The sequence below is a fragment of the Channa argus genome, chromosome 3, assembly GCF_033026475.1.
Source record: "Channa argus isolate prfri chromosome 3, Channa argus male v1.0, whole genome shotgun sequence".
NCBI lineage: Eukaryota > Metazoa > Chordata > Actinopteri > Anabantiformes > Channidae > Channa > Channa argus.
The window spans coordinates 10587501-10600057 of record NC_090199.1 but is presented as its reverse complement, the minus strand read 5'-3'; the positions used below and the strand labels follow the sequence as shown (position 1 = coordinate 10600057).

General features: G+C 37.1%; 1 protein-coding gene across 3 annotated transcripts in view; it reads left to right on the top strand.

The window, feature by feature from the left end:
- Positions 1–1976: 1976 nt before the first annotated feature.
- Positions 1977–12557, top strand: part of arhgap10 (Rho GTPase activating protein 10) — a 41442-nt gene continuing 30861 nt past the window's right edge. For 2 of the 3 annotated variants that reach the window (XM_067496556.1, XM_067496555.1), the window contains exon 1: positions 1979–2587. In XM_067496556.1, the coding sequence (XP_067352657.1) occupies positions 2434–2587 (154 nt within the window). In that variant the 5' untranslated portion in view covers positions 1979–2433. Of the gene's footprint in view, positions 2588–12557 lie in introns of all 3 variants that reach the window. The other variant, XR_010913809.1, reaches the window with a different exon arrangement.

Here is a 12557-nt window from a genome sequence, read left to right as displayed (position 1 = left end):
GTTATTTATTAATAAGTAGCTTTACCTTGAACTTGTAATGGGATATTTAAACAGTGTTTCAGGACCATCACCACCAAATACAAAAATAAGTACTAGTATCAAGAGTAAACGTACAATAATGTAAATTAGCCACTATTAGTGTTATATTATTATTATAAATATGTTCATATTTTTGAGATATCAATATAAAATGGCAGTTGATGTTGTAATCAATAGTGGTGGAGCTTGTTTTTGTAAACTGCAGACTAATCTACAAAAACATATGTATTTAAAATAATCAGTAACTGCATCTATTGGATGCGAATAAAGTAGCAGAAATTGGAAATCCCATAAAAGTTTGTGTTATGTAAATAAAAGTACAGTAGTTCACTGTTTCCCACCATGGCGGAAAGTACCTAGGATATTCCCAAAGTAATACAGTTCAGTATGAATGCGGCACCATCGGTACCAACATTCACTGCCACGTGTTCAATTTGGTGAAATATTTGATAATAATCGAACATATATTTAGAAGTAACTCCTCACGTTACTTCATTTCCCGAAACAACCTCAGTTCTAAATCCTAACCTACCTCTATAAACGGACGTTTTTTTAAAAAAAACTTTTTTTTTTTTTTTTACAGTATTTTATTCTCTAGTCCTGCCTCATGTTAAACTCTGGACTAAAACCTTTCTCAGCCAACTGTTGTTTACATATAATACAGTCTTATGGTACTTGCACATTGTATGAATACTTTCAGGATTCGCTATTTGTATTCTGTCACATTTCAAAGTGAATTATAATAAAATGTACAATACAGCCACATTAATTGACATATATTTTTCTTCATGAGAATGAGCTATATTTACTGTTAGCAAGCAAACCACCTAACCATATACCAAGAAAGTAAAAGTGAAAAGACGGCTTTACTGATGTTGAACTTGCTTCTTTTGGATTTAGCCAATAAACTCACCTTTGACTTCACTACATTATAATATGTCTCTACTTAGCTGAAAAATGCCTCCAGATGACATCACTTGAAATTGAACTTTCAGTTCAAATGTTGTCATCTCGTTGCTGATACTATGGAGTTTGCAATGATGCTGGCCATCATCCTGCTTTTCCAGAGGTCCTCCAAATCACATCATCTGAACTTCTAAACTCCTCTGGGTGATGTCATCTGGGTGAGTTTTTCAGCTAGGAGCAGAGAAATATTTTAAATTAGGGAAGCCAGAGGTAAGTTTAAAAGCATTAATATACATTTACACTCTAAACTAAACCCATAATAAGCAAGTTGAAAATTGGTTAAATCACCCTTTAAACAAGAAAAGTGGTTATTTATTAATAAGTAGCTTTACCTTGAACTTGTAATGGGATATTTAAACAGTGTTTCAGGACCACCAAATACAAAAATAAGTACTAGTATCAAGAGTAAACGTACAATAATGCAAATTAGCCAGTATTAGTGTTATATTATTATTATAAATATGTTCATATTTTTGAGATATCAATATAAAATGGCAGTTGATGTTGTAATCAATAGTGGTGGAGCTTGTTTTTGTAAACTGCAGACTAATCTACAAAAACATATGTATTTAAAATAATCAGTAACTGCATCTATTGGATGCGAATAAAGTAGCAGAAATTGGAAATCCCATAAAAGTTTGTGTTATGTAAATAAAAGTACAGTAGTTCACTGTTTCCCACCATGGCGGAAAGTACCTAGGATATTCCCAAAGTAATACAGTTCAGTATGAATGCGGCACCATCGGTACCAACATTCACTGCCACGTGTTCAATTTGGTGAAATATTTGATAATAATCGAACATATATTTAGAAGTAACTCCTCACGTTACTTCATTTCCCAAAACAACCTCAGTTCTAAATCCTAACCTACCTCTATAAACGGATGTATTATATTTACACATGCACAGTGTGTTTAAGCGACGGCGGAAGTGAGGGGACAGCACCGTCTCGCTGTAACCGGACACTCTTCGCTCGAAGTTTTGCTACAGGCACAGATGTCAGCAGAGTTTCTTAATCTGTCACTTTGTTAGGAGGAGTGCGATCGCTGGAGGGAGAGAGGAAAATTCGAACCACAATCACAATGTTTTTTGGGCAACTCCAGTGAAACCGTCTTCCGAGGAGCAGCTCACCTGACAGTGTATTGTCGCCACCTTTTACTCGTTTTACCCGTTATTTAAGTGGGGCCGTTATTTCACAGTGGAACAACACCCACGTCAGAATCGGTTACCATGCTAACAGCCGCTAGCTGCCGCTGCTTCACCTGGCCATGTTGTCTCTGCTAGAGTGGAAACTTCAGCGAAAACCGCAGCGATTTGATTGGGAAGCCTAATTGTTATTAGTTTATTTATTTATTTTTGCTGCAAAGTGAGCGGTATTTTGTCCGGTTCCCAGAGTCTGAGAAAAGAAGCCATTAGTCTGTCAGAAAAATGGGACTGCACCCGCTGGAATTCAGTGAATGCTATCTGGACAGCCCCAGCTTCAGGGACAAAATAAAGGCACACGAAGCCGAGCTGGACAAAACTAACCGGTTCATTAAAGAACTGTACAAGGATGGGAAGAACCTCATCAATGCAACAAAACGTAAGTAGATTTCAATAATACAAATCTCCCCAAATCATACATTTGGAATGGAGTCTTCATGTGTCAGCTGCTGTAACTTCTCCCACAGTTTGCCAGGGACTGTCCTCTCCGTGGCATTAGGTGGGGGAAACAGCCTGTTTAAGGGCTGCACAACAGGTACAGTTAAAGGGTAAATAATAGGAGAGGCTGTCATTGGTGCGGCGGTGTTTTGATGCAATAAATTGAGTGGAAAAAAAAATAGCCCCTTGCAAGTGTTTGCTCACACAGTCAGTCACACACCTCAGCTGGGTCAAAGTGACTACATTGTTATCTGTTTGAACTCTCGTCCTGTGGGTTGGGCTTGTTTGAAAGGTGCCCAGCAAGACTTCAACACACAATCATCAAAACTTCTTTCACTCTGCCTCGTCGGGAAAATCCTTTGGCCTGTTGCAATTCGACTTTAAAATCGCTTTGAATCAAAATGTATGTTTAAAAAAAAAAAAAAAAGAAAAAAAAAAAGAACTGCATAATGTAGCAAATATGCTTAAAAAAACCCAAAATATTTTTAAGACATTACTAATGCAGAATGATTAGTGCGGTAGTGTTGACAGGCAGGTTTGAGTCATGGCAACAAGGCTACAACTGCTTAGTGCACCAAACTGTATTAGTTTACATTTGACTGGTCAGTCCTTTTATCTAAAAAGACAGAGCTTCAGCAAGGTGTCATCAGACTTATTCAACCATCTTTATTCATGTTGACTGCATTGTGTCAGGAACCGTAAGAGGACATTTTTAGAGTTGTGAAATGGTTCAATATGCTCTGTTAACATCGTTTTACATGGATACTGTAATGTTGGGTAGAGCTCCAGCTAATATTAAATAATCAAATGCTTCGCAACTCTGTAGAAAATTGATGTTAATCAACTTTAGGAAGCCATAAATAGTTCTAAGTCATTTTTCAAACAAAATGTCCAATATCCTGTTGTCCTTTCATATCTATTTCATTTTTTAATTTATCTCATTTTAGTTTAGTCTGAGGTCTTCTTCATAGAATAGAGTATTGATCAGAAGTTGTTGTTAGTTTTATTAAAATTGTTAGTTGCAGCATTTATAAACCTTTTAAAACAGCACATGCATCATAATTTGGTGATTACTATAAACTTGACAAAGCATCAAAAGGTCACAGTAGATTCACCTGCAACATTCGGCTACTGTAGACTGTGTTATTCAAATGATGCAGCAGTAAAAAGTAAGTTCCTCATGTTTTACTTTTACCACACAATCACACTAAACCTGTACCTGATTTTTGCAAAGCAGATATATATTTTATTCTCCTTAGTCAGCCCTTTCTGCAGATTCAGTCTAGCTCTTTGCTGACGTGAGTGGAACCATTCATGGCTCAATGCTGCTATTAGTTTTCTGCTTCACGCTGTCAGCCTTCACTGTACTATTGTACAGTGCTGTTATTTTATTATTTGTTGTCATTTGGGCCTGTCAACTTTAGGAAGTCTGATCAGTTTTTTCTGAACACACTCTATCTTGATCATCTGTTGTCTTTTGCAAACATCCTTGAAAAACTCTAAGACTACTCATGTGTGTAACTGTTGCAGGAGTGCTGTTGTGTCAATGTGTTCAGTTTTGCTTAAACAACTCTTTCCATTTCTAACCCCTAGTTAAACACTAATTGAGCACTCTGACCCAGTGTTCGTGCTTATAAGTTGTTTTATTTAGAGGGGGAAATAATTAGACAACAATGACAACATGGAAGCAACTAGAAGATCCCCCACAAAGCAATACAGTGAACTCGGGTATTGACAGCTGTCCACAGATGAGTTTACATTAGTGCTCTGCTAAGTTGGTGTAAACTGATGCACGGCATCCCGTTTCAGGGGGACATATCTTCTCTTGTATGCCATGCCTCCTGTGACTGTGACTAAACGATCTGTCACTTTGTTTTTTGTTTTTTTGCTGTTATTTCAATGGGTGGCCAATATAGTTACGCATATTAAATGTCCTGTGTGTGTGTTAAATGAGTCGATGCTCACTCATGAGAACATGGCAAGGAAAAGGGAACCCTGGTCATACGCTCCCACTGGGATTAGTGCAAAGTCAGTTGAATTTTGAGGAAGGAACTGCTTGTCATGTTCTTATGTTCTGACAGTAATGAATTTCACTGCCCCTGTTTTGCTCAGCCATGGATATATATTTTTATATGATTTCTGTACCTTCTATCGTTGTTTTTGATATGACCCTGTAATCATGAGGTGTTTGCAATTCTCACTGGTGTAGTAGATAAACTCAAACGCTATTCAACTGCCACAGCAATAAATTAAGCTAATATTTTCCATGCCTGGGTGTTTTAGATGTTATCCAATTGTAAAAAACTATACACTGATGTTTACAAAGGGTGTTTGCTGTTTGCTTTAATTAAGGGCGAGACGATTTTTTTTTCCCCCAGGAAGTCTGAGTAGGTGTCAACTGCATGTCTTTGAATTATTATGTTACAGCCAGAGCTGAACAGAATATTAATCTGCATCAATTTAAATCATTTATAAATGCTCACAATTTGCTGGTTTTAATCTCGCAAATGTGAATGAGTGCTTTAATTGAAAAAACTCTTGTTTTTTACCGTATGTCACAGCCGAGTTGGAAACATTTGCGGACGGTGTGGAAAGCAGGAAAATGTATAAGGACCAATATGCATAAATAGTTAAATGTGCCTAATTTGGCAACACAGGTCTGCATAAGGAAAAGTCATGTGATTAGACACATGACACTTTCCACTGCCTAAACTTTGTGTAGACTACCTGAATATTTCCTTATTAGGGGTGGATGCAGAAAAAAGGTTGTCACATTTACACACTGTTTATTAAATCAAAGTGCCATCTTCATAATCTCACAATTGTGATTAGATCAGCTGTGCAGCACTGTAACAGGGTTGTGATTTGGAACTGTTAGGGTGGCGCTCAATTCCAGGCTGGCTGTTATTACTTGGATATTTCTCTAATAATCTCATTTAAGTAGAATGTGACCCTGGATAGAAATGATCCTGTCAGTTTACTTTTGATTCAGTCTTGTTTGAGGTTTGCAGCTTTGAAGTTAAAGGAGTAGTCTCACTAGATGAACTGAGCTAAGCTGTGTAACATCTTACACTCAGAGGTGTTGTAAAAAATAGTTCATTTAGCTTTGTTAGCTTTGTCACCTTCTGACTGATTAAGTCTGACTGATTACAAGTTTAGATTAAAACCTGTGTATTGGAGTTGTATTGCTCTGTTATCTGTGAGCTCAAAAAGTCCTGTATTCTTTTTTTGGGAAAACTTAGAGGAGAGTTGTTAGTAACTCCCTTTCCAATGGCTGGGAGGATGTCCCACTACGGAAAGTCCTTGGTGCTGAGAGGAAACTTTAAAATGGGGAAAGAGCAGAGAGCCATGACATGGAAGTGCTCAGTGGAGGAGCAACAAGCAGATGTGCTTCTGTTTCAGAGGGTTTCCTTCACAGGAACTGTGTCCTGTCCGTACCCTGTTCGTCAACTATCCCTCATAGTTGTCCTTAGCATACTGTACATATAAATGTATTGTTTTGTACCGGAAAGCATTTACTCTGAAGCCTGTCAGCAAGCTTTTTAGTTTCATCATTTTGCATGTTCTGTTGCTGGGGTCATCTGAAAAGTGTAGTCGGTCAGGGGTCAGTCATAGCCACTTCTACAACTGGATTTCCTCTGGTTAATTGACCAATTGGCTCATACAACAAATTGATTTGAATTTTTTTCTTCTTCACTTTCACGTTAAAAATCCAGCCCTGTGAGCATCTCTTTCTCATTGACAGACAGGTTATGGCAGAGCAGTCTGCCATGGTGTGCTTTGGCTCGGTGCTGCTCTCTGTAATCACATTACAGATTCTGCCAAAGAGCCACATCACAATCTTTCATTAAAATCGCATTAGCACAAGACATGAAGTCATGTGGGAGGAACGCTTTTTTCATCTCTTATTCCAGAAAGAAGAAGGCCTGCTATAACATTGCTGGTGTGTTACAGCTTGATGGCACGTCATTTTGGAGCTCCTTTTTTGGTGGAGATAATTCTTATTATTTGAAGAGCCTTTTTAAATGTAACTATTTTAATACGTTCCCAAATAATATCAAGCTATTCCAATATACCAGCCACCACCATCATTGACAGGATGCTGTTCAGTGCAGCCTCATCCTACGGACTTGTTTTGAGAGTCAGGAAGTCAGTAATGTGTGTGCTGTGTGGACAGCAAGCAGAGGTGGGTGTGTAGGCTGTTCCGAGGGCAAAGGTGAAAGCCGAATGTGGAACACAGATTTGGACTGGAACAGGAAGGATTGTGGAAAGGCATAGCATGTAAACACTGGCAGCATTTTGAGGGGCTGGACCAGGCAAGTTCTGACCTTAGTGGCACATTTGATGAGACTGTAGAAAGCACAACAAACATTGATCCAACAGATGCCAATGAATACACTGTGGACATCTTCCACAGCTGAACTTTGACATATACATACATTCGTTCTTGTTTGTTTTAGTGAAAACCTTTGCAGCAGCATCATGGAGAACATGCGAGTTTCCCCCTTTAAAACATATAGTTAATGAAAAACAACTGCAGACAATTGATGTTAATCATCGTAGATGTACTATATCAATACCATGGATTATACTGAGTAAAAGTACTTAGATTTTCGTACTTGATACCAAGTACCATTACATGTACTAAACTGTTTTGCTTCTGGTATGAGTTACTGGACAGTAAAATCCCCATTAGTCCATTAGAGTTATGGTTTTAAACACCTCCAAACCACAGACATTTTTCCACCTCTGCCTACCTGCTGAGGTTAATGTGGTATGGGGTGCAGTATTGCTGACTTTTTACATCTACAAGTACAAGTACACAAAAAATTGACTGAACCAACTGGCTCAGTTGGTAGAGCGGCCTACTGACCATAGGGGCGGATATTCGCGACCAGCTCTTCCCGACCACATGTCGAAGTGTCTCTGGACAAGACACTGAACCCCCATCCCATCCCCATCCCCAGCCATGCAGTGCCAGTGCCAACCCCGGTAGAAATTGGGGAGGGTTGCATCCGGCGTAAAAACTGTGCCAGATCAACATGCGGACAAATAATCAGCTGTGGCGACCCTGAACTCACAGGATAAGCTGAAAGGACAATAAAAAATGGATAGGCTTCAATATTCCAGTGACCCTTTACAGATAATTGATAAATAGCACAATGGAAAGCCATGTGTCATAGCAGCCACCCTCAGGTTGTAAGCAGAGAAAATCAAAATTCACAACAATAAAAACTAATTACAACTATTGAATGGAAGCAAACTTGATCCTCACTTGGGAATTGGCAGTGCTTTATGAATTTAAGAGTGAGCGGAGAGTGTGTTTTGCTGCAACAAAAATAGAGTTTAAGTCATTATTCAAAGATATTTATTAATCCTAGAGGGAAATTGTTTTTGGTGCATAGTTAAATTTTTGATCACTATGCTTTTAACACTAAGGAAGATGGTAGAAAACAAATCTGTGTCCTGCCGTTACCAGAAGTGTAAGTAAATCTAAGAAAAGTAATTTCTTATGGCAGTGCTTTTTCTTTCCAAACACCAAGACTACACAACATATTATGCAAAAGTGGTGTTCAGGTCAATGACATAGTTGTAAATAGCTTTACTGTAAAAGTGAAACGCCAAACATTAACCTTTTAAATAAAATGGTTATATTTCTGTCCTGTTCATGTTGTTAACTGAAACAGCTCAGAATTTCTTTAGGATTGTTGCTTTTGGAAAAGCATTTTCACATTCCAGAACTATTTTTGTATGTTAAAAATATATGTATATATATTTAAAATAATAAGTATGAAAACATTAGTTATAGTTCTAAGGTTACTTAGACAGCATCTTCTTACAGGGGTTCATACATATAGAGTAGTATATAGTGTACAGCACCTTTTCTATTTCACTCCGTTGTGGTATTTGTGTTACATAGCTAGACATTTCACCATTTTCCTGTTACAGAAAACCCGGGCTGTTTTATCGAATAGTTCTAAGGTGGGGTCTGTATGACTCATACTCTGAATTCACTAGACTGGGGTCTCTGGCTTTCTACAGAGAAACTAGCCAAGTTTGACAGTTCCCAGGTTTACTTTGAAATGCCTTGCTTTAAAAGGCAAAAAGTGGGAGAAGCCTTGCATTGGACTCGTGTGCCCTAATGTGTGCGGTATTTCTATCTCGTGGTAGTTCTTTCCTCTAGGACAACAGCTATAATTTCAATCTTTTATACAGGCCTCTCATCTGGCCCTTTTGTTTATCACTTTGCTGATTGTATCCAGTTGATCTATGCTGTTGAAACATCAGTTGACACTGCACAGGGACACAAATGCTGTGTTATGTTTCTTCTTTCTCTGAATGTTGCCTGACATCAATCAATGCCGAGGCTTTATGGAACCGGATAACATTCCTACTTCATGTTTTATGTAATGGGGTTCAGATAGCTCAGCCCAATATATTCTGATATGAACTCTCCACCCTGCAGCGAGTTGAACATGCAAACAGGCTGCGTAATCTGATTGCTCTTGGCCATGATTTGTGCATTACACTAACACATGGCTTTAATCAAGAGAGTGCAAATTTTTATTGTGACATCACTGTTCTTGGAGTACACACTAATTGTCCACAGTTACCTTGGCCTTGGTCTTGTCTTTGCTAAATACAGTATATTCTTAACATACTTATAAGATATATTAAAATGCACAAGATCCACATTTGCTTTTGGATTATTGCTCCATAGCAACAGGGCTTAAACACATTTTGAACCAGTCTAAGTTGTGTAAGGAATAAATAAGGAATTCAGGAATATAACCCTGAAAGAATATGTGTATGGACTTGATTTATGCATTAAGAAAATAAGATTAATTTTTACTTAAACAGTAGCATCAGTTCTTCGTGTTCTTTTACAATACAGTGATATTTAATACTACCATCCTGAACTTACAGTTCTGTGTAATGATGTCAAAACACATTTTTACTATCTGCTAAACTTTCCATTCTACCTTTTATATGTCTTTTAATATCCTTTGAGTCCTGCAGCTATCCTAAGGCCTCACATTAACCTGATAACCCATTAGGAATTTATGTGTTATAATGCATGATTATTTTTATGTTGATAAAAAAGAAATCACTGATTTCAGAACTTCATATATTGCTATTAGGAACTAAAACATAAGCTTTACTTCAGTTCTAGCATGCAGTGGGAAAAAAGTTTTAAATATATGTTACAAACAAAGTACAAATGGGAGATATAAGAACAAGAGACATCATGTGAGAATGAAATAAAATGAAAACATTTATTTTCCTATTAATAATTTTAAAGCAGTTATTTAAAATATGACAGACTTATCTTTCTCTTATCACTCAGTTCAATGCTGAATCGAAGGATCATTACAGTAAAGTTTAAATTAAAAAATTATATGAATTTTATTTGGAGTCTGAAAGTGTTTAGGGTCTATTCAAATTTATAATAACTGCAGTTTGTGCAGTTACTAATGAAGGACTTATTTCTGCTACTGCTTATATCTTAATATTTTATATTGCTGTAACTTCAAAAATGCTGTATTCTGAATAAGAGTGTTTAGTCCCAAAACATATAAAATGACCAGAAAAGATTACAATTGACATACTTTTATAGTGGAAATATTTCCTGGAACTACAGTAATACACAAACAAGTTACAGCTAAACTATGCAACATAAGCTAGCAGTAGCATGAGACTTGAAATCCACTCTGTTCCACCCAGTCCTTCCTCCCTGCTACACTCTTAAGGTATTGGTCATTACCAAATTATAAATAATGTAAATTTCTGCAAAACTGGCTAATCAAGCAAAAAAATAAATAAAAAATCATTGAAATCATCTGATTGGTTTGAACGGTGAGGCTCATTCAACACCGTTTAAAATTAAAAATCTCTGTATTGCTGACAGTGCTGTTCGGTGAATCTGAGTCACAGGAGAATTTGACAGGACCTCTCTGCAATAACATTAAATTAAAAGATATTCAAAAAAGTTACATACTGTAGCTTTAAGTGAAAAGCTTTTAGATAATTAGTAGTCTATAACTAGCTACAAAATTATTTGCGTGTTTGAAACATCTTAATATTGCAAGGCTTCTTTCAGTTGTCTAAAAAATTCAGGCTGTAACTTAAAACTAAAGCTGAACATAATAATAAATCCCTTATTACTTCTCTGTCCCAGTTCTTCTGACCTCACTACAGTATCCTGATCTTGAAGATTTGTTGCATTCCGCTCCTATTGTTCCTTTCTTAGTCTTTCAATTGCTTGTGCAGGGGTCTGCTTTTATCTACATGTGACAAATGTAGAACCGCTCTTGTTTTGATTAATAATCGAAAGGTAGATCTGTGCACTAACTAGTATAAGAGCCAAGAAATTAGCTTTTAAGATTAAACAAGACATCAATGCTATTGTTTCTCTGGAGGACATATTTGCTCAATTCCTGTGGGTAGATAAGAGAACCAGATTTGTCCTTTTGTTTTAAGATTTTTATTTTTATTATGTTTTTCTTTTGCCGTTTGAATTTTAATTTCTCAAGAATGCTAAAACTACCCACAAGAAAATAGAATGTTTCCTCCAGTTGCTATATAAAGATACTCTTGACGAAGGAACAGCTGTAAAAACTATAATGCACAAGCCGTTCCATTGTATAGTGTAAATCCCTTAGCTTCCTGTAGTTTGACGACTTAGACAAATTAACCAAAGGTGTTTTGTTTAACCCATATCTCCCTGTGCACTTTGAGGTTGTATAGATTTTACATTGAGTGGAACAGCAACTAGCAAGGGATTTCACGCTGTTTGAAAGACATTAGTAAGGTAGAAGCTGTGCCCTTTGTGCCAGGCTCCAGCAGACATTGTCCAACACCTCTCACATGTTTGGGCTTTGGGCCAAAGTTCTCTAAACAGTGTGTGTACTCAGGCAGCCTTGGGTGTGTAAGCACACTGGCCCATAAGTAGTAATACATATATCAATGGCAAAATCTGTCAAGTTAATAAATTTTAAATACGGTTATATGCAATTCTTCATACTATTAGACATCTGGATTTTTCCTCAAAATAATATTAGGTGGATTTATCTGTCTTTACCCAAACTTCAGCAGTCAGCAATATTTCAGCCTGTTTTGGTGGGTCATGGACACTTTAGCCTTGTGCACTAAATGGCACAGTGTTACTACATGACCCCCACTTTACGTTGGGTTAAAGACTTATGTTACATATTACTACTCTCAGTCTACTATATAGTAGCAATGTTAATATGCGTGTTATGTAGTTGTATCGTAATTTGGTGATGCTTCACATTTAGCATATTAGCATGCCACTAACATCAATTACTATGCTTTATCCAGCTTCTCACAACTAGTGTTTACAGTTGGATACTTTTTTAAAACTGTATAGCAAATTGTTCTGTACACAACCCAAAGCAAAAACAAACTGTCACTGTCAACTGCAACAATATGCAAAGAATTAAGTTTCGTTTTTTTTATTAGGTGGTAAACACTTTGTAGAGATCACCCTAGGCGTTGGTATATTGTGTTACATGATTCTCACACATTTTATTAAACATTTTTTTAGATTACTTAATAATCACAATAATCAGTAGTTGTAACTTCTGGTTGTAGGTCGTTGTCTTAAGCCTTTTGTGTTGCAGTGACAGATGTTTAGTCCAGTCTTTGAACTCTATTCAGTGGTCTAGCTTGGCTTATGGAACCAGCTACAGTTTCTGCCAAAGCTAAGCTCACTGCTCCTCAGTATAGTGCTCATAGCTGCAGTCTTAAAATACCCTTCTTCTTCTGTCATTCTTCCCTAGGGAACTGTCAGGGGTCAGAGATCCTACTTCAGGGAATCTCTTCACTTGTTGTAAATAGATTTGGTTTGCTGTGTTTACTGATGTGTACGGATTTGGAAAGCCTCTCCT